Below are 23,305 nucleotides of genomic sequence, written 5' to 3' on the forward strand. Positions count from 1 at the left end.
AAGAGGATAACCTTTATTTTCAAAACTGTAATGAACACTGTCTGCTCATACTCACCTACCATAGATATGTCTCTTTAGGGATATAGCCCTTCAGGCTGATACCCTATAACTAGTTGTTTAGCTCCCAAAGCACGTCAGTGATAATTATAGAAGATCAAATGATCTTTTTTCTTTAGAGTTTTTTTTTTTTAAGATTTTATTTATTTATTTGACAGACAAAGATCAGAAATAGGCAGAGAGGCAGGAAGGGAAGCAGGCTCCCTGCCGAGCAGAGAGCCCGACTCGGGGCTTGATCCCAGGACCCTGGGATCATGACCTGAGCAGAAGGCAGAAGTTTTAACCCACTGAGCCACCCAGGTGCCCCTTTTTGAGATTTACTTATTTATTTGAGAGGAAGAGAGAGAGAGGCGGAGGGAGAAGCAGACTCCCTGCTAAGCAGAGAGCCCAATGTGGAACTCGATCCCAGGGCCCTGAGATCATGACCTGAGCTGAAGGCAGATGCTTAACCAATTGAGCCACCCAAGTGCCCCTAGATGATCTTTATCTTACTTTTTCTTTGACTTTCTTTTATTGATGAGGGATCATCTGTCAGAATACAAATAAGGCTGGGACAAAGCTCAGATTTGTCTCTACAGATTGACTTACATAGAAATGCCCTAACTCCTTGACAGCTGAGAGAAAGTAGCTTCAGTTCACAAATCCTCATTTACTAGACATTAATTAAAGGGGTGGGGGCTAAAATTCTTAGCATTGTCAGGACTAAGTCCTTATTGAGTTCATAACATCTATGTAATATACTTTTTAAAGTTTATACAGGTCTATCTTCCACCTGTGCTTCAGGTTCTTAACATTTTCTTGAGTTATCTCAGTTCACACTGATTTAAGGCTACATAAAAGCAATGATGTTTCAGAAATAGCATTCTATGGAAAAACAAAGTAGAAAATTCTTTGTTGGGAGTTGGATAACCCTAAGCTAACTGTTATGCTCTACAACCTGAGAGGATCTCCATGTTGTTTGTTCAGATTAGGTAGACAGTTACAATGAAAGTATTTCCTAAATTGTAGTAACTTTCTTTTTCTGTTCATGTTTTTTTTTTTTACAGAAACAATTGTGTAATATTATTGTAACAGGATTTAAATACCATCATATTTAATAATGCAACATATCTGAAATTGGACATGTTTTATTCCCACTGTGGGAGCAGCAGTAGTCTCAAATATTCTTCTTTTTCAGAGTTATTGAACCATCAGATTTTTTAGCAGAGCATTGGGAGAGAGGTACTATGTGGGGTAGAGTACACATTTCCCAGCCTTTCCTGTAGCTAGGGATGGGATATATCTATACAGTATTAGCAGAAGTGTCATTAGGCAGCATCCTAGAAACTTTTGTAAAAGAGAGCTAGCAGGCACTTTTTGTCCTTTTCTTCCTTCCTTCTGCTGGGAATGGGATGTGAAAACTCGATCCATAGCTACGATTTTGGACCTTCAGCTCAAGCAGCACATGGTAGGGAGGGCTTCTAAAGAGTCTGAGTCCCAGAGAGAGCTATTAAATCTGCACCGGCCTGCCTCACTCCAGATTTCTTTTACATGATAGAATTTAACTTCCATCGTATATAAATCACTGTTAATTGGTCAGTCTTATGGCTGAACCTAATCTTCACCATCATATCCACCAACCTCTCAAGTTCCAACTCAAGTTCCATATTTTCATTCAACATATGTGTATTAGTGGTAGTACTATAGTACTAGTACTAATCTGTATAGATTATCTACTGAACTAATTGCTGAGGATGCAGAGTTGAATTATCCAGAAAGTCTTCCTGTGGTACTTCCTGTTTTATTGTTTCCCCAGTGACTTCGGCACATCTGTGCTAGGCTAGCTCATGACAATCTCTGGGAGAAGAAACTAAAAATGAAGATGAATTCGTTCTACTTGTATGGCCTAACAAGCAGTAGGTTAGAGTAGAGCCCAGCAACCTACATTAAATTAAAATAAATTAGATGAGTACTTGTTTTATTTATTATTTATCTATTCATGCATTCATTCCTTAATATAGAAGGTGCTTATAGTTTATATTTTCCTCTATGTACTCTGTTCACTGCATTCACAGATTTTACTGTGAGATGATTTCTGTTCATTGACTTCTAGATTGCTAGCAATTTTCCTTTTAATTTTCTCTTTGACAATGACGAAATTTCCATGTAGTAGTCATCTTTTGATAACTTATTTATAACTATACTCAATTAAGACTAAAGACGTCGCCTGCACTCTTTGCTCTTTTAATTAAGATTTTTTTTCTGCTTCCAACTACATGATCAATTTTTGTAAATATTTAATGGACATCAGAAAAAATTCATTCTATGTATGAAAGATTTTTTAATATTTTATTAGTTATATCATACATGTTGATATTTTTCAGTTCTTCCTTGTCTTTGTTATTTTTTAAGTTAATAGAAAAAATTGTATTATCTAGAACTGCCTAGTTTTCAGAGAGTTGTATTGAAATTTCCCACTGCGACTCCATATTTCTCAAATTCCACTTCTAATTTTGTTTGTATTACATCTTTAGCTACTCTTTACTGTGTATCAGTGAATGACAATATGCTTTTTAAAGTTTTTAGGGTTTTTTTTTAAAGATATTATCTGTTTATTTGAAAGAGAGAGCACAAGCAGTGAGGGGAAGGACAGAAGGAGAGGGAGGGAGCTTGAGGCGTGGCTGGATCCCAGGACTCTGGGATCATGACCTGAGCCTAAGGTAGACACTTAAATAACTGAGGCACCCAGGCACCCTAAAGATTTTATTCATTTGAGAGAGAGAGTGAGAGAGAGAGCACAAGTCGGGGGACAGAGGAAGGAGAAGCAGACTCCTCACCAAACAGGGAGCCTGATGTGGTGCTTTATCCCAGGACCCTGGGATTATGACCTGAGCTGAAGGCAGATGCTTAACCAATTGATCCACCCAGGTGCCCCATGACAATATATTTTGCTACCAGTTATGACTTTTAAAATGTTACAGAAGGTAATCACCTTTTCCAGTTAGTGCTTTAAAGTATTAATTTGTTCTTATTAATTTAATCTTATAGTATATATTGTCACTCTTGATTGACTGGTTAATTGATTGATTTTAGTTTATATATTCTTATTACCACTTTCCATGACCGTGTCCTTCTTTTACAGTCTTGGTTTCCACAGTCTTGCTTACCAATCTTTTATGGTCAGTTTATCTGCGTGTATACACACACACACACACACACACACACACATCATATATACATATATATATGATATATATTATGCTATATATCAAAGTTTGTGTGTGTATATATGTGTGTGTGGGTATATGTATATATATATACTGATATATATATATATATCATATAAACTTGTTACCTTTAAATCTAGTCTAACAGATCCTTTTAATGGATAAATTCAGTCTGTTCATATTTAGTCTATGACTGATGCAATTGTTTCCGTCTTACCCTATGTTTTCTATTTACTTAGAATTATATATTTCTCTTTTCCTTTTGCTCTTTTTGCTCATGTTATCTAATTTCTATTCTCCCACTCAATTCCCCTTTACCTCATTTTCCCTACCAGTAATAGGGTTGTGTATTTTTCTGTTATTTTAATCAGACACTTATGATTCTATTATTATTTGTAAACAAAATACTTATCCTCCATAAAGGCATGCTCTTTCCCCTTCCAACTCTCCTAAAGTTTAAGACTTTAGTATAACTTATTTCTCTCCTCTCCTTTCCTTCCATCTCCGTAAGTCATTAAGTTTTACCTCCCATTTGTGTCCTACACCCACATCAAACTCCCAGATTTTGCTAAGATACTATATATCCCCTTATTCTATGTTCTTTAGGCTTTAAGAAATTTTATTTGATACTTAAATTGTTTATTACCCAGAAAAAAACGATACTTACCCATTAAATGGCCATGGATTAACCCACTCACTACCAGATGCTTTTCTTCATCTTGTCCAAAACCAAACCCTCAGATTCAGTTTATAGGATTGTTTCAAGTATTTTTGTCAGGTGGGATTATTAGAACTCTGATGTTCTGCATGTTTTCATATCACTGCATATTTTTCATTCACACTAGATGAATGAGATCTTGACTGTTCCATACAGTGATACAGACCCTTCTACCACCTTTTTTCTGTAAATTCTGATGCTCTTCCACTGTTTTCAAGCCGTCTGCATTGGAAATGAGATTCCTGAGGACAAGCTGACCTTCTGTACCACCCCAGGCTTATCAGTTGGAGATAAATTTGGCTGTTAGTTCCAGAAATTACCCCCCCCCAAAATGACATAAACAAGTTAGAATTTTATTTTTCTCCCACATAGAAGCTCAGAGCTATAAATAGTTTAGGACAGGTAGGTGCAACTCCATGATGTCAGACATTCAGATTTCTTCCATTTGATTGCTCCTCTGGGCTGCACTTTCATTTCAGATCAGCTCATAGTCCAAGATAGGAGCCAGTGGAATGTGCAGAAATGAGCAAAATGCAGGACTGCTTCCCTAGGAGGACATTTCTGCTCAAAACACACTGGCAAGAACATAGATGAATAGATAGCTGGGAAATGTTGTTTTTGTCCTGGGCAGTCATGTGCCTGATTAATAATTTGGGGTTCAATTACTATGAAGAAGGAGAGGCAGCATTAGGAAGTGAGCAGCCTCTGACAAATTATGACAGTTTATTCCTTCTACCTGGAGGCTTACAGACTTTGAAGTCACAACTTTAATGAAAGTATATCTGGAGGTTTCTTTTCTCATCAGAGAGGTGTACAACTTGGTCAGCCCTCTCAATGAGTAGATATGTCTTTCTATGGCTTAGTAATATTTCCTTTTAGTATTTAGTTTTTTAAAGGTGAGAAAAAGGAAAAAATTTCATGTGGTTATTTTTGTTTTTCTCTATTTCTTTATTTCAATACCGAATTATATTTCTTTTTTAAAAAAACTTATGATAAACACAGTATTTGTTTATGGTAAAATAAATTGTGTAAGTAAGAATTTTAAATAAAAATTTTATAAAAGAATACATTTTTACTATCTTCTTTTTTTCCAATCCCACTCATAGTTAATCAATGTTAAGTTTTGTGTGTTTTTTTTGTGTAATTCTAACATAGTACATATGGACACACACATGCACATACTCTTTCTATACAGATGAGAATATTTTCTTCTCTTCCATTTTTCATTTAATAATATACTTCGTATTTTGGTTCTTTTAATGGCTACATTCAATTTAATTTTAGAATCAGTTAATTTGTAACTACTTACTTTCATTTGATATTTATATTGTTCTCATTGTTAAACTATTATACATTCATTTGCTGCATTCTTCTGCAAATGATAGTAAGGTAAACTTTAACCAGATAATTGCTAAGTGAACGTGTGAATGTGTTTCCATTTTTTTGACAAAGTTTTCTTTCAGAAAGGGAGCTTCTACCAATTTATCCTTCCAGTCCTGCTATGAAATCTCAACAATACAGATAGTTTCATTATTTTTGACTATTGCACCAAGAATTTATTTCGATGTGAAGGGTGGTTTGGAAGCTTTGCACAGTGGCAGTATCGTAGCCAATGAGGTTTATCCGAGGCACGATTATTGCTAATTGAAGGGTGGGTTGGAGAGTCTACTATTTTTTATTATTATTATGGATATAGAGTCAGTGGCCCCAACACCACTGATTAAACAGTAAATGGCTAGAGATAGATACAGACATAGGTATGGCTGTTTCCTGTATTCTTAACAATCAGTGTTTCTTGAAATGTGTCTGCTAGATCTCTACTAGGATCTTTATAGGAAGCTTATGAAGAAAAAAAATTTTTTTTTTCACTCTTGCATTTGCAGTGATGGTGCAAAGCACTGGTGTATAAAACAGGCAACACCTTAGCACAAAACAAAGCTGTGGCACCGAATTGTACTATCAGTCTATACTCTTCCCTACTTTCTTCACTAACATGCACTCACAGTGAAAAACAAACAGAAACAGTATCACTAAGAATATCTTCAATAAATCAGTACAAATCATCAGTTGAACATCTTCACACTTGAGTACTTTATTTTTAATATTCCATGGGTCAAGAAGAAGAAGTCCTGTAAAGCATTTCTGCTACTTCCTAAAGTGCAGAGTTTGTCTCAAGGTAAAGGACTCATGTGATTGAGTTTTGTAATGAACTTGCCACTGTTTTTCATAGAGCATAAAAAGATGACTATTTCACAAATTATGGTTATTCAGACAGGTATTTGGCAAACGTTTTCTTAAAAATCAATGAAGTAAACGTGCATTTCCAAAGAAAACACCTTAGCCATATTTGTTGCTAAAGATATAATTCAGTTTTAAGAGAAATATTAGAATTTTGCAAAATCTTCCCATGATTTTGCATGATGGCTTCCCAAAATATAAAGACTCCTCTGAAGAGATCAGCAGTGAGATTCATAAATTTGCTCTTTTTTTAGTATTACTTGATGAAATCTGTGAATATTTGGAAGATCTGCATAACTCAGTGAATTCATATTTTCAAATGACTAATGCATAATGTTACAAAATCATGTATGAGTAAAAGATCATTCAAAGTGCAAGATAAACCAGTGAATTTTAATGTTACAGGATACACTGATAAGGTTTTAAAGTTTACTTTTCAGACAAACATTAGGAAACTATCATTGAGGAGTTTTAGTGTAGTATCAAAGAAGGACTATCCATGTTTATGTGAAAAAGCTATTGTAATACTCCTCCCTTTCCAAAGGGAGGTCAGATTTTCTTCATATATTTGAAACAAAGCAATTCGTTGCAACAGATTGCATGTAGAAGCTGATCTGATTATCTAGTTAGCTCTTTTTCACTAAACCAGATATGAAAGAGATTTGCAGAACTATAAAGCAATTCCCTTCTTTTTACTCAGTTATTTTTTGTTTTGGAAAATCGTTTTCTGACTAAAAATCTTCCCTGTGTTAAGATGTCATCGATTTATGAATATAATTTTAAATAAGTTAATAGTACATAGGTTAACATTGCCTCAGCTTCAATTTCTAATACAATAATTATGAATGGATATAATCATTTTAAATAAATGGAAGTTATTTAGGATCACTTATAATTTTTTAGTATAAAGGCATTTGAAGACCAACAATGTTGATAACTGGTGGTTTCCATCATAGATTTTTCTCTCCTTGTTTTTTCTCTCTGTTTCTGCCTCTGTCTTCTCTGTGTTTCTGTCACACACACACACACACACACGCGTGCGTGCGCACACACACTCTTGCTTTCTCTGTCCCTATTTCTGAATGATTTCTAGTACTGTACCAGTATAACCCTAATTAATCACTGCAGCTTAATAACATTTTTAGTATCTGGAAGGGCTAGGCCATTTCCAGAATTGTTTTTATCTTGAACTTCCTTTTTATTATCTGAAATATATATTATTTCAAAATCAATTTTATATTATATAATTGTATATTATTTATGATAGTCAAAAAACTTGGTATCTTAATTGGAATTGTGTTTTATTTATCTCAGATTATATCCTAGAAATAACAATTATCGTAGAATTATCAGAAAAATCAGTGCCTTTGTTACATGTTGTCTCTTTATGAGCATATTAGTAACTAGCTTATAAATTGCTTGAAGTCAGGAGTCTTGCCATTTATTTTTGTGTGTATCCCATACGCATAGAAGATGTTGAATAAATATTTATTTTTATGAATTACCCAGTTTTTATAAATAAGTAAAATTTTCATTTCATTCACAAATTAAGGACAGACATGATTATATTCATACTGATGTTTTAATGATTGGAGAACTTTTAAAAGATACTTTTTATGTCATTCGATTATAAATTTTAACATCACGTGAAAATAGCATAGATAATGGCAGTATTATAGGATTTCATCTTTGAAGACTCAGTCTTTAGATGCATTTCTCAATGTTTCTTCTCATATGTTTGACCAAGGATTTCTATCAACCATTTCTCAACCTAAAAATAACAAATAAAAATAAATATCCTATCCAAGAGGGACAAGGAGAGAAGTAAAACCAAATCCTCTTTATTTCCCACTTTGTATCACTTTACAGTACCATTATGTGGCTTTTGTTCAGGTTTTATAAACTAAGATACATAAAATTGGAGTTGAATGCCAGTCTTTATTGCTAGCCAAAACTAAGTCTGTTGTACACAGCTGTGTTTAAGAGAATGTTATTGTTTATGATGAAATGTTTTAGATATTCAAAGTGTTTTGGCAGTTAAATAGAAATTCTCTCTTTGGAAAAGTTTACACATTTTTTGAAAATAATTATTGATATAAAGTGAATACTAATTATCTGAATAGACAAGTCATTTGTAGACTTATTAGACCAAAGCCATTAAAAAAAAAAACCACTTGTAACAACCAGGTATATATAATTATACATAATCTCAATGAGCCATTAGACTAATCTGCTCAAATTATCCAAATCAAGTAGGAAATTTAAAATGGAATAACATAACATGTCTGAAAAGTCATTAAGAATCTACCTGTACTAATAAATAAAAGGTATCTTAAGAGGATTTGAAAAATAGAAAAATTTAAATTCTCAACAAAAAGAGAAACTAATCCAAATTTCCAACATATTACAAATGTTTAACTCCAATTCCCTTTATGTTGTATTTATATTGCCCCCCACACTGATTCAGCTATTCATGAATTCCTTGCAATTGAATTAGAGTTACATACGCTATACAACAGTGACGTTGCAGTCAAATTTTTGTAATTCAATTGTGCATACAAATTTTAAAATTTTTTCCAATAACTTGCCAGGAATGGCATATAGCATCTCCGAAAGCAGACTCTTCAAATGAGTAATGGCTATTTGATTTTTCTTTGAGAAAACCAACCTAAAGTAACAATCTCTGTTGATGCTTGCTCAGATCAGGTGGACCAAAACAGCAGGAAGTGCCTCTGACAGATTCCAAGACTCAAGTGTCTTCAATGAGACTTTGAGGATTACAAATATTCAGCGTCACCAAGGAGGCCGGTATTACTGTAAAGCAGAGAATGGCTTGGGGTCCCCAGCGATAAAGTCAATCAGAGTGGATGTATACTGTAAGTAACTTTCCCAGAAAACTATCATTAAGTCTACTATGGCTTTCTGTCCTACAGCTTGAGATCCATTTTTTCTATCTATTGAGAAAACCTATGATTTATTTCGAAGCTTAGGATTCTGTTTAGTTGAGGATAAAAAGTATGTAAGATAACAAAAGCTCATTTACTATACTTACTGAAGAAAGAGTCTCCATTAGGAATTTTCATAATTTTTATGTGAAAGTAATACATTTTCATTATAGAATATTTAAGAACCAGAGTAACAAGAAGTCAATAAATATTACTGATGATCCTGTCAATGGTCATTAGGTTTGAATGTATATACTTCCTACCTTTATATAGATGTATATAAATGCATTTTTATAACTGCATAAGGAAAATACACAATTCGTACTGTAACTTGTTTTGTTAACTTTACCTCTGTATGAATTTAGCTGTTCTTGTTTTTGTAAAGGCACACCATGTACAAGGTACTATTTGAATTGGCTTGTGAATGACCAAAATCTCTAGGTAGTCTCTGTTTTTGATCTACCTGCGTTGAAGGCAGTCAGTAGTCTGGGCAATGCTGTGCCACCTGGGAAGTGTTTGTTGATTTATTTGGTCCTTAGTCTCATTTTTCCACTTTTTGCTGTTAGCAAATATACTTAAAATTTTCTTGGTCTCCTTACCTTGTTCCCCACCAAAAAAAATCAAGGGCCTACATTCAGTTTGTTCTTTTGCACAGGTTTAATCCATCATTGCACTGCCTTTTGATGAGAACTTGCATTTTTTTTTTTTTAACTCTCCACTGTTAGAATAAAAAGATTTTTTTTTTTTTTGCTCTCCTCAAAGTAATTCAGACATAAGTAACAAGTGAGCAGTTCCTGTTTTAGTTCCTGTTTTTCTATTTATCTTTCATTGTGTCCCTTTTCTTTGTTTTGCAATGTGGGACAAGCGTTGCATATTTAGGAAGGTGATTGGAATTACACATGATTTACTTATTGTAACATTTGTTACAATATGTTGCACCATCTCATTCAGTTATTCAGGTGACTGGGAAGAGAGTGGCAGGGCTGCCTTTGTGATTTATCATGCATTTGGATGCTTGTTCCCTTCCTGGAAAGGATGAGAGAGAAGACCTGTCCCATTCATTCTAGCATCTTCTAGCCCCTTAGTCATCCCCTGGCATAACTCAGGCACCTGTATCCCACGTGTTACTCTCAGCGCACACAGGTTAGTCATACCCATACCCTGTCTCACCACAGTATAGCCTCTGGCACTTCTCCTGATCAAATATTTCCAGTTACATATACTTAAACAACAACAACACTGTTTTTACTAGTTTTGTTCATATGTAATTATTTATTTTTTTTTTAAGATTTTATTTATTTATTTGACAGAGAGAGAGAGTATGCACGAGCAAGGGGGAAAAGCGCAGAGGGAGAGGGAGAAACAGACTCCCAGCTGAGCAGGGAGCCCAATGTGGGGCTTGATCCCAGGATCCTGGGATCATGACCTGAGCCAAAGGCAGGTGTTTAGCTGACTGAGCCACCCAGGTGCCCCCATATATAATTTTTTTAAGATTTTATTTAAATTCCAGTTAGTTAACATACAGTGCCATACTAATTTCAGGTATACGACACAATGTTTCAACACTTCCATACAATACCAGGTTCTCATCACAAGTGCCCTCTTTTTTTTCTTTTTTCTTTCTTTCTTTTTTTTTTTATGTTATATTAGTCATCATACAGTACATCGTTAGTTTTCAATGTAGTGTTCCATAGGTCCTTGTTTGTGTGTAACACCCACTGCTCCATGCAATATGTGCCCTTCTTAATCCCCATTGCCAATTTAAGCCCCTCATCTGCCTCTTTTCGGGTAACCACCAGTTTGTTCTCTATTGTTAAGAGTCTGTTTCTTGGTTTGCCTCTCTCTCTCTTTTTCCGTTTGCTCATTTGTTTTCTTTCTTAAATTCCACATATAGTATTTGTCTTTCTCTGACTGACTTCGTTAGCATAATACTCTCTAGTTTCATCCATGTTATTGCAAATGGCAAGATTTCATTAAAAATTTCATATGAATAGTCACTCTGGGAAACAGTATGGCTCTTCATATCATAATTTTTAATTAAACTAAATTTAATTTAAATGAATTACACACTTATATAATATTACTTTCTAGAATACATACTTGTGCTTTTTTTGTAATTACAGATTTGGTCATTAAGTCTTAAAGAAATTTTTTTTTTTTTTTCAAAGAGAGAGAGAGCACAAACAGTGAGGAGGGTTGGCAGAGAGGGAGAAGCCGGATTCCCACTGAGCGGGGAATCCGATGTGGGACTTGATCCCAGGACCTTAGATCATGACCTGAGCCAAAGGCAGACAGTTAAGTGAGCCACCCAGGTACTCCTTGGTTATGAAGTTTTAAAACACACAACTTCAGTACCTTCAACACAATTCTAAAATCTAAAAAGTTTTGAAAATTGAATGAGTGTATTTGCTACTTGCTTTGTTGGACTTTATTGGTACATTTTTTTCAGCAAAACCTGATAGGAACTAGTTTAGTGGCAACATCTGATTTAAAATTACTCAAATAGAAAAATAGAAAAGACTTTATGCTCTTTATTTACACTACTTTGTTTGAATAATCATATGTTTTGCTCAGGAAATAATATATCTGATTACACAGTATTGCCACAGAGCCTGCTGGATATGTTATGTGATGCATAGTATGTGTATTATATTATCTTTTGAAAATCTGAAATAGTCTGAAAAACATTCCCAAAAGGTTTTGAATAAGAGATTGTGACTTTCACTGCCACCCCAAGAGGTTTGATAATAATTTATATACGTAATAATAATAATAATAATTAGACAATTATATTACTGGGTTAATAATCAAATAGAAAGGGGGCAATGACATTTTTAAGGACTTAATACTTCTTTTCTCCTCCTCTTACTATGAAGCCATTTCAGTACTAGTCTGCATTATACCCACCTTTTTCTTCTTCTTCTTTTTTTGTTTAAGATTTTATTTATTTATTTGACAGACAGAGATCACAAGTAGGCAGAGAGGCAGGCAGAGAGAGATGGGGAAGCAGGCTCCCTGCTGAGCAGAGAGCCTGATGCTGGGCTCGATCTCAGGCCCTTGAGATCATGACCTGAGCTGAAGGCAGAGGTTTAACCCACTGAACCACCCAGGCACCCCATATGCCCACCTTTTTCAATCTGTTCATGTCCCTTGCTATCCAGACACAGTTGTACCTCATTTAGTTTTTGTTGCACACTTTGGTAGAAATGATAGCACTCCTCCCTCCAGCGCTTCAAAGCCTGATTAGCCTATTAAGACGTGGGTCACATTCCAAGCAGCCAGGACTGAAGGCACTTAACTTGTTTCCTTCTTCTTTGACTTCCTTTGGGATTTTCCCCTTACAACCAGGACTTGACAAACATCTTATTTTATGTTTTTTAAGTGAAAGATCACTGTGATACATATCATAGTGAAGTGCTATTTTCAGTTATTTTCTTTGTATCCAAGATTTATTAGAAAGCTGTCTAAATTATATTATTTGAGAAAATAACATGTATTAAATTATGGACCCTGTGAATGAATGTGAGATTGCTCTAACCTAAATTTTCCATGTAATGCCTTACTTTCAGGAAAGAAATTTCTTATTGGGATCTAGACATATGTTTTAAGTGGTTATGCCTATTCTTGAAAGTTTGGATAAATAAATTCCTCCAGATAGTAGATTGTTAAATGTTTCAACTAATGAGAATACTTCATAGTAGAGACATGGATACCTACTTGAGGAATCCATCGTTCCACATATAATCTCTATTGAAGACTATAGTTTTCTGGCTCAAGTGTGTGTTCTCTACATGAATCTTTATAACTTAAAACTTGCTCTGTCATTGTTAATAAGAACATGACTAGCAAATAAATGCTGCATTTAAATTTGGCAACCCCATTGTCTAAAGTTGGATTATAGTCTTAAGATTCATCTGTTCTTGGATTTTTATTTAATGTTGGACTACGTGATTGAATAAACACTAATTTTTATAAACTGTAAATAAGCAAGCAACTTTATTTCAGGTACTTTTACTTTAACTATTTTAGAAAACACTAAAATAATAGCACCAGTTTCCCTGTTTGGAGCCAGGGTTTTAGAATCATCATCTAAACTGTAGATTTCTGTTTCTTTTCATAACTGGTTCCCAAGTGGAACTGTCATCAACATCGGTAGAACTTGAAACATAAGATAGGCATAGAATACAAAATACAGAAAAATCTGCAGATGAAGGTTGTATCTGCAATAATAAACAGAGGCAGATGATGTCTTGAATTTAACAAAAATTCTAACAAATATTATCAGAATTTAACTTTGAACCCCTGTATTAGACTGTCTCTAAAATGTGCCCCCAAAGTATTAATTTTAAGGTCACCATTTTTATGGAGAGTTTTCATAAAGTGAAAATGTAGCCCTCTCATTAATCTAATCATTTAGAGCTAAGTCCTACGTAAGATAAAATTTAGTGATAGGCCATCATTATTTTGATGAGGAAATTTTGTTTCACAAGAGAAACTTGCTACAATGCTGACTGATATAGAATGAGGTGGTTTTTGTTAGGTAGATATTTTGAAATATTTGTGACACTATGTTAACATTTTGATGAATTTGGGAAGATTAATTAATCTGAATTAGCAATTTCTTCCCAGAAAATTTTCTAAAATTTCATGTAGTAGAAGAATTGGACCATATAGGTTTTATAAAGCAACTATAAAATGTTTTATTTATTGCTTACTATTCTAATCCAGAATGCTCTTTCCTCTGTTACTATTTTGAGAAACTAGAACTATGTTCCTTACCTTGTATGACCTATGATTTTTTTTAAAGAATTTTAAAAGCATTCCAAGGGTTTTATGAGCTATAATTTCTTAGTAAAAGCATATTTTATAACTAGGCAAATTTCATGATCATATAGTGATTTACTTTTTTTTCCCTAAAATCTGACCTAGTCATTTATACAGTATTTCTGATCAAAAGATAATTGATTGCAACTTTTCATTTGCTAGGATATGGCTTCTGAGAGTCTGAAAATTAATAGTTGTATGTTTGACAGAAACATGTAGAATTAGTTCTACTTAATGTACTCTTCATGTCTTCTCCTTAGACCCATGCTGAAACACTAGTAAAGGAATAAAACAACAATAACAAACACAGGATAGAGAGAATGGAGGAGATGAAGGGAAAACAATTTTGAAGGAAAAGAATCAGATCAGGAAATGGCCACTGTTTAGCATACTAAAGAATGCTTAAATCAAAGGCATCAATTTAAAGGACAGAACTGGCATACCCATGTTGTAGAATCCTTAAAAAGCTCAGTAACTGGAGACGCCATTAAGTTCTTGAGTGAGAATGTAATTTAGTTTAAAAACAGGAGAAATGACTGAAAGTCTATATTAGAGTTACATATCCAGATCTCCTTCCACATCTCAAACAATTCTATGCCTAACCACCTCCTTTTCCCTGCCAGCTTCCTAGTCAATCCCCACAGAAAACCAGAATTTTTTAAAATTTATTTTTATTAAAAAAATTTTTTTTAAAATATGAGATGTTGAGCTGGAGAGATTTTGAACTAAGAAACTTGGAATCATCAGAAACAAGAGGCAACATACTGTAGTTAAATCAGTGTTATTAAGTCAAACTTTACATATTCAACATGGTCTCTTCTCACATTTGATTCTGAAAATGCCTTCCTGGCAGAATATTAAAGAATTCCTGTCGGGGGAAACCTATAAATTGGAGGAAAGGCTACGGATCCTGACAAGTGTGGAACTGACAATAGTCCAACTAATACACTTACAATAAAGCCTCCTATTGATCAACAGAACTATCAATACGCTCTTTCATAACTGACTATTTAACGGGAATATACCCTATACCCCCACATTTGAGACAGTCTTCAAACAAAAGAAATAAACCGAGAAAAAGAAATAAGAAAAAGAAATCAGGAGACAAGGATAATTCAGGGGGCCAAAATATGAAATAAAACACAATTCATTGATTGTTTTAATTAGTATTCAGAAAAAAAAGAAAATATTGCATGTATGTAATAAAAACAGGAAAACTAAAAACAAGGAATTTTCAGAAAACAAAAAAAACTCTTGGAATATTAAAAATGATAAGATAAAAATCAACAGAAGATATGAAAGATAACTTTGAAATCTTACAGAGAGTAAAGCAAAATTTATCAAAGGGATAGAACAAGAAAGAGAAGATAAGAAAATGAAAGAATTAGCCCAGCTGATCCAACATTTGAATAAAAATTCCAAACAGATAAAATAGAGGTGGAGGAATTGTTTTTTAAATAATTAAGAAAATTTCCTATGATAGTTGGACATGTGTTTTCAATAACTATGTGTCTAGTACAATGCATTAAACAAGATCCACACCAAAACACATCAATATGCAATTGAACACTAGGAGAAAGTGATCTTAAAAATTTCCAAAGAGTTTTTCATTTTTTTCCAAAATGGTCACATGTAATGAATTAGGAATTAAAATGCACAGGTCTTCTCAATAGGAATCAGGAAGAAAACAACTGAGTAAAGCTTTCAAAATTTGGAGGGAAAATTATTTCCCAACTAGAATTTTTCACACAGCCAGTGTGAAACACACTGTGTTTTCCCTTTTTTCCAAATACCAAAGAAGATCCTTTTTAGAAAAAGACATTTTTTGACCTATAAAATTTCCAGTTTTTTCCCTGCCTTGTTCCCTTTCTCAGGACACTACTTTTATATATGTTGCACCAAAACTAGAAATCAAATCAAAAAAGAGGAAGAGATGTAATAATAATAACAATAAAATAGGAGATTGTATATAGGAGAATATAGAAGGGAATCCCAGGATGATATTGAAGCAAGACACCCTGACAATAGCTGTGCATTGGGTCTCGAGGACAACTGAGACAGACTGAAGGTGGAAGAGACTCCGTGAAGGGTGTTTTCATGAAGCAGATGCATCTGATCAGTTGCCTGGCTTTAGAGAGGAACTTCATGCTTTTCACAGAGGCTACAAAAGAATTATCACATAATTTGTAGTTTCATTGAGTTTAAACTGCTTAAAGAGACAACACGAAATAAATAATTCATTTAAATGAAATACAAATGTTAAGCAATGGGATAAATAACATAAATTGTACTACACAACATGAATGATGTGTCAAATGGCACAGAAAATATAGCGCTGAGTGTGAGAGGGTCCTGTGGACTCTTACCATAAAAGCAGTAGGGTTTACATTGTAGTTTGAAGGATGAGATTTCAGAGAAAATTCTTCATGACATTTCTACATGTCTTTTGGCAGTTTTTGTTCTGAACTCTCTTTTCAAGGATGTTTGTATAGCAAACAGCCTCTAATATTAGAGATAGTGTCTGTCTCCAGGGCAGAGAGCAATTTGTTTCCTGACCAGGATAATAAAGGTAATGTCTATCTCAGGAGCCAAGATAGAGCAGGTTTGCTAGCAGAACTTTTAAGATTGGAAGTTTCCTAGGCTCAGGATTCCTTAGCTGTGTCACAAACTGTATGTGCACCATTCATCTGGGCTGCCCCTGGATCGTCCCCCTGGAAATTGAGGGAGGAGGAGAACCTATGAAAACATAAGGCTTATGTATCCATTGGAGATCTGAGTAATAACGTCCTTTGTCTCTGACCCAGAAGTCTCAGGTCTTCCGCAAGCATCCATGAAATGGTGACGGGCTAACACGTTAGCCAGCAAAATAGAGAAAATACCAAATTCTTGAAAGAGTTTTGACACAGTTTACCTAAGTAGAGGGGAAGGCCAGAGGTAATCCATAGTGAGTGAACATTTTGATTAAAGGCATAGAAGAGGATTAAATGAACTATATTTGGAGCGGGGCCGGAGGGTGGGGGGGGCAGGGGGGAAGGATACTGACTAAAATGGGGGGATTAGAGGAGGAATGAGAGTTTAATTTGAAAGATGGGCTGCCAGATTATGTTGAAATCCTACTGCCAGTGTTTTCAGACCAAATGAATGATTCTCTGCCATGTATGCTAAGATCTAAAAAAATTAAAACTTCAGAATTACTAATGAGAGTCAGCAGTCTCCTAATACTAACACTGCTTCATTTGTCCTAAGAAGCAGCAACTACTCATTGAGAGCCCCAAGATTCATTTTTGGAGTTGGAGTTTAATAATTTATATTTATAGAAATTTATATGTATATAAATAGATATGCAATATATATAACATAATATATATACACAATTTATATAAATGATTACACTCCTCTAAAAATTATATGAATTATTTGATACATATTTATGTGAATATAAATATACAAATTATATATATAAATAAAATATAAATATTTTATATATAAATATATAAATATGAATATAAATATATACATATATATATAAATAAATATAAAGCAGGCTCATGGAAGTTTGAGGTTTTCATACTGAAATATATTTGTTACCTTGAGATTCTTGAGGGCATTTAAACAGTTTTCTGAGAATGTGTTCCCCTAATTCTTTCACTTATTCTTAGCCATGACTATATTGCTTACAGGGTAATAGAGGTCATACAACTTTAAAGGTTAGGGTTTGATTAAAGATGATTTTTAATTCAAAAAGAAATTAGATTCAGAGGCATTAGCTTAATAAGTTTTCATGTGTGCAGACACTGTTCACACATGAGACAAATCTTTTTCAATATCCATTAAACATTTTGTAAGCCTTCTTATTTCTGAAACATATTTCCTACTTTAATTTCACTTAGTAGATTGCTGCATTTCATTACATTCAGACCAAGCAGTGATTTTTTTTTTAATCCTTGTCTGTTAGATTTACTTATTACATTTTTACCTGATAAATTAGTGGGAAATTAGGATGACATGTTACTGATTTATTTCCCAAATACAATTTACCTGTGTTAGAAAGAAAAATTATAAACTATACAGTTAAAAATTATTGACAGTGAGTTGTTTCGGTTTATTTTTATTAGACCCATCAACATGATTTCTGGATAACAATGTTTGGGAAAAGGGCTAGAATGACAAATAGGAATTCTGGTACGAAGGCAAGCCCTGCAAGAAAACTAATGCCTGAAGTCAGTCTCATCAAGCATCATTTTCTTATTTTCCACCCCTCCTCCCAAAACCTCAGTCTTGGGTTTGGAAAGTCTTAATAGTGTTTGATGTGGTAATTACAATGCTTATTAAAAATGGGTTACTGTCGTGATAATTACCTATTAATAATTTCAAGACAGAATTTTGTAACATTGTGTATGCTGCAGATGAAGAATACTTGCTTATCAGAGTTATATGCTCATGGAGCACATGACCAATCACATTCCGAACAGTGTTAGAGTTACTAATAAAAGAACTTATAAAATATATCCTTCATTAAAAATAAGAGGTAATCATGTAGAGACTCCTGCCAAGGCAAGGACCATGTCAACATCATGCTGAGGGTCTGATTTATTGTTAATTTATTGCTAATATGTTAGTTTTATTGTTAATTGATTGTTAATATGTTAATATATTTATTTTAACAAGAATGTTGCTCTTTTTAAAGTGCTTCATTTTTTTTCTGCAACACTTGTTTGTAGATTTTTTTTTTAATAGCATTGGCTCTTATAACTTTTAGTATGCAAACATATGTCTACTCTGTCTTTCTTGTGACCATTTTGAATATTCAAACTGAGGCATTCTAATGCCCTGAGCTTTTTTTCTTTTTTTTTTTTTTAACAGATTCATTATTTCCACTTAATTTATTATCCTTTGTATGTGGTATTTCCAAACATTTTATCTTCTAGTGTACTCTTAACATGCTAAATTTTGTCAGTATTTTTCCAAAAACTTTATTAATGCTGATTCACAGTTTTACTATAGATATGAGATGATCCATATAGTCTAAATTGGAAATATTATCCTTATAATCAAGAAATGTGAATTCTTACTAATAAAATTGTTAGTTTTGGTTTCTTAAAAAATTTAAAACAGTAATATTTTACTCTCTTGACTCTATCTTGTGGTTAAATCTTTTTAAAACATACTTGAAAATTGACATTCTATTAACATTATTTGTACAACTGATCATATTGTAATGCTAAAGGTAGAATCATATATTTATTACTGTTTAATTTCATTTTTTTATCTGTGCATACATATTTTAAGATTTTAAAATATATTTATTATAGAATTTCATTTCCTAGTTATTCATTTCTTTTTTTCCATGGTATTTTTCTATTTTACTTAAAAATATTATTGTTCCTTATTTTTCACTTAATTCATTGCTAAACATATTCTCTGGGAGCAACACCAAGATCAAACCACTTTAATATACTACAAACACATCCCTAAATTTCAGGCTATTAATCATGACCTGTAGTGGACTCTTTCTTCCAATGTTTATTTCCTTAATACACAGATGAATTCTGTTTCTCAGTCTTGGTTCATCTAGTTGTGGTCATGAGACGAATTTTGGTCAGTGGCGTAAGAAAAGAAGTGATGTATGTCACATTCAGGCTGAGTGCCTGAAATATCTCATGTAGTTCTTCACACATTGTCTTGATTTATGTATCTTTGCATATACAGGCTCCAGTAATGTGTCTAAGGAACCTGTGGTTTTTGGAGCCACATGATGGAAGAATGTTGAATCTCAGGGTCACCATTTAGAGGACGGCTACCCAGGAGACCAATTAGTGTAGGAACAATTGAATTGGAATTTTTATGAAGGGAAATTGTTTTGTTTTAGGTTAAGCTACTGAGGTTTTAGGGATATTTGTTATACTTGTCCTAATTGCAGTCTTTTTTACTATTTCTATCCATTCTCCATTTCTACAATGTATTCATGAAGTTATAGAGCATGTCAGAAAATGTATCAATTTGTTTTTTTCAACACATCTGAATGACTTAGAAGTAAGTACACTTCAAACTGTGAAAGTTGTAAAAGAGAAGAAATCCATTTTTTGAATATATTCATGAAATGGATACAGTAGGAAAATCACTGATTTCTTAGATCTTAATTTTACTATCCCTACCCCCAGTCTAGGAGATACTCCTGGTCTGAGACCTCTGCCCCCAGAACTCTATGTTAATGCATTTTGAGTCTGATCCATTTTCTAGTTTCTCCGTTCTCCCCTTCTTTTGTGAAATGTGCGGTAGGACAGTGTCTCAGTGGAAGAATATAACACTAGGATGTTAATTTATTTCTGTGATGAATTCTCAGTATTTATAGTACCTCACTCAAATTCGGTTCTTAAACAAAATTATCCAATTTTTATTTGTCTAAAGTTGCTACAACTGGAGTGTAAAGAAGTAGTTATTGTTTACTTAAGAAAGCCAGTTTAGGGGCGCCTGGGTGGCTCAGTGGGTTAAGCCTCTGCCTTCAGCTCAGGTCATGATCTCAGGGTCTTGGGATCGAGCCCCGCATCAGGCTCTCTGCTCAGCGGTGAGCCTGCTTCCTCCTCTCTCTGCCTGCCTCTCTGCCTACTTGTGATCTCTCTCTCTCTCTCAAACAAATCTTTAAAAAAAAAAAAAAAAAAAAGAAAGCCAGTTTAGTGCACCTGAGCGGCTCAGTCGGTTGAGTCTGGCTCTTGGTTTCCTCTCAGGTCATGATCTCAGGGTCATGAGATTGAGCCCCACAAGGGTCTCTGCACTTAGCAAGAAGTATGCTGGATATTCTCTCTCTCCCTTTCTCTCTATGCCCAAAATGTCTCTAAACACAAAATGTTTCTTTTTTTAGAGAGAGAGATAGAGCATGCAACCATGTGAGCAGTGGGGGTGGGGCATAGAGAGAAAGGGAGAGAGAGAATATATATATATATATATATATACACACACACACACACTTAATATATATATTAATATAAGTATATATACTATATGTAGTATATATACACATATATAAATATATACTATATATTATATATACACTTACATATACTTTATATATATTATATATGACTATACTGTATATATTATATATGCTTATAAATGTAAATATATACTTGATATATATTATATATATACTTAATATATACTTATTATATATATACTACATAATACACACACACACACACACACACATATATTATTCGTGATAATTGGTATATAAATACCCCCAGCTCCATTGCTCCTTGGATGGGATGACTCAGAGAGGCAGTTTCACCGTCCCAGAATTCCTCAGGAAAATTAAATTCTAATTCCTCGTGGTTGTTACTAGCTTAATAATGCACTCTTTATGTTTATTTCCCTCACTTTTCCAATAATCTACTGGTGTTTCTGGGAACACTTTCAAATGCACTGCTTGCACTTGAGTGTTTGTATCAGAGTTTGCCTTGGGGGAAACTCAGAAAGCACATCAATAAAGAAAGGGTGTTTAACTTGTTATAATGATACATTATTTTAGAATGTGCAGGTGGATTTTAGCTTTTAGATTTTAGGTGGATTTTAGCAACACAGCTCTCTGACTTATTTGTATTTTTAGAACATTTATCAGAAGTTACTTTGCACTGAGTATTAAAATACTGATTACCACATATTTTGGCTGACTTATCTAATTTTTAATATGATTTTCTATATACTCACAAAGCATCTTTTAAACAATAATTTCAACATAAATTTCAAGGTAAATTTTATTTCATCTCTGGAGAAGAGCAAGTCTTGAATTCATTTTTTATTCTCTTCTCACAGTGAGTTTCATGTATAGTCATCAAATTTAGTGGAACAGATTCTGAAGCATGTCCTTGGGTCTGTAGAAGACTTAGCTTTTCTTAGTTCCCCATAAACTTTACCTATTTCATATCTGGTCACTGATTATTGTTCAGAGAACATAATGGAAGAGTTGCTTTTAAATCAATGTAGTCCTGTCTTTATCGAGCTGCTTATTATCTATTCGCCACTGATTGAACATATCCTTTCAAGAGATATTCATGGAGGACCTACTGGAATCCTTCCCTCATTCCACAGGCACACAATCAGAATAGCTACCAGCAGTTTTCTCTCTGTTGCTCTGCACCTGTTCCTACTGCCTTTAGGTTGTTGTGCTTATTCAGTCTGATTCTGAAAATTGCAAATGTTCTGTTAGCCTTCTGGATTGGAGGTCCCAGAAGGCCATTTCTAATTAGAGTCTGTCAGTTTGCAATGTTAATTGGAGGACTCACTATTGCAAAAGATTCTGCTAGAAACTATGCTGAGAAATAAATCAAAATTACAAGGCCTTTGCCCTAAAGAAGTTTATAATTAGTTGGAGATTTTTAAAAATAGATGTAAGAGGGGCGCCTGGGTGGCTCAGTGGGTTAAAGCCTCTGCCTTCGGCTCAGGTCATGATCCCAGGGTCCTGGGATCGAGCCCCGCATCGGGCTCTCTGCTCAGCGGGGAGCCTGCTTCCTCCTCTCTCTCTGCCTGCCTCTCTGCCTCCTTGTGATTTTTGTCTGTCAAATAAATAAATAAATCTTTAAAAAAAATAAAAAATTAAAAATTAAAAAAAAATAAAAATAGATGTAAGAAATAGAAATCAAAATAGAAATAAGAATAGATATAGAAATAAATAGAAATAAGTAAACTGGTGAGTAAAATTAGTATGGGTATTAAAAATACTAAAAAGTGAATCAAAATATGACATTAATTAGAAAATACTCCCACTAAATATATTAAAGCAGTCAAGAAAATAGATATAACTACTATATCAATATGCATTTAATTTCTAGGTTGTTAGTTTTATAAAAACTATCAATTCTTGAGCAAACTTATTAACTGAAAAGTAGCATTTTTTCACAAAAGTTGATGACTGTTTAGGCAAAGAAAGTTTGCATCCAATTTCAATAAACGTTATCCCTCATATCTGCAGATTACTTACAAGGTCACCTGGGTGACTCAGTTGGTTAAGCGTCTGCCTTCGGCTCAGGTCATGAGGCCAGGGTCCTGGGATCCTGTCCCACTTTGGGCTCCTTGCTCAAGTGGGGAGCCTGCTTCCCCCTCTCTCTCTGCTCCTCCCCACTGCTTGTGGATGCTCACGCTCTCTCTCTCTCAAATAAGTAAATAAAATCTTAAAAGAAATAAAAATTACTTATAATTTTTATCTGTCATAGTAAAGTGGTAAATCCATTGATTAAACCAAGTAAAAGTCCCTTGAAGAAACAGATTTATTGGCTCTGTGAGATTCTTTAGTCAAAGTTTAATGACAGTCAGATGCTTCTGCT

At 33.9% G+C, this 23,305-nt stretch overlaps 1 protein-coding gene and 1 pseudogene across 3 annotated transcripts in view; both read left to right on the forward strand.

Moving 5' to 3' along the window:
- Positions 1–23,305, forward strand: part of MDGA2 (MAM domain containing glycosylphosphatidylinositol anchor 2) — an 845,317-nt gene that overhangs the window by 436,739 nt on the left and 385,273 nt on the right. For all 3 annotated transcript variants that reach the window (XR_004384228.1, XR_004384229.1, XM_032871192.1), the window contains exon 3: positions 8,921–9,095. Coding sequence is in view for 1 of the 3 variants with exons in the window: in XM_032871192.1 (XP_032727083.1) it covers positions 8,921–9,095 (175 nt within the window). In the remaining 2 variants the exon portion in view is untranslated. The remainder of the gene's footprint in view (positions 1–8,920; positions 9,096–23,305) is intronic.
- On the forward strand, positions 5,565–5,780 carry LOC116875691 (annotated as a pseudogene).

The sequence above is a fragment of the Lontra canadensis genome, unplaced genomic scaffold (assembly GCF_010015895.1).
Source record: "Lontra canadensis isolate GAN:19392208 unplaced genomic scaffold, GSC_riverotter_1.0 scaffold42, whole genome shotgun sequence".
NCBI classification, from domain to species: Eukaryota; Metazoa; Chordata; class Mammalia; order Carnivora; family Mustelidae; genus Lontra; species Lontra canadensis.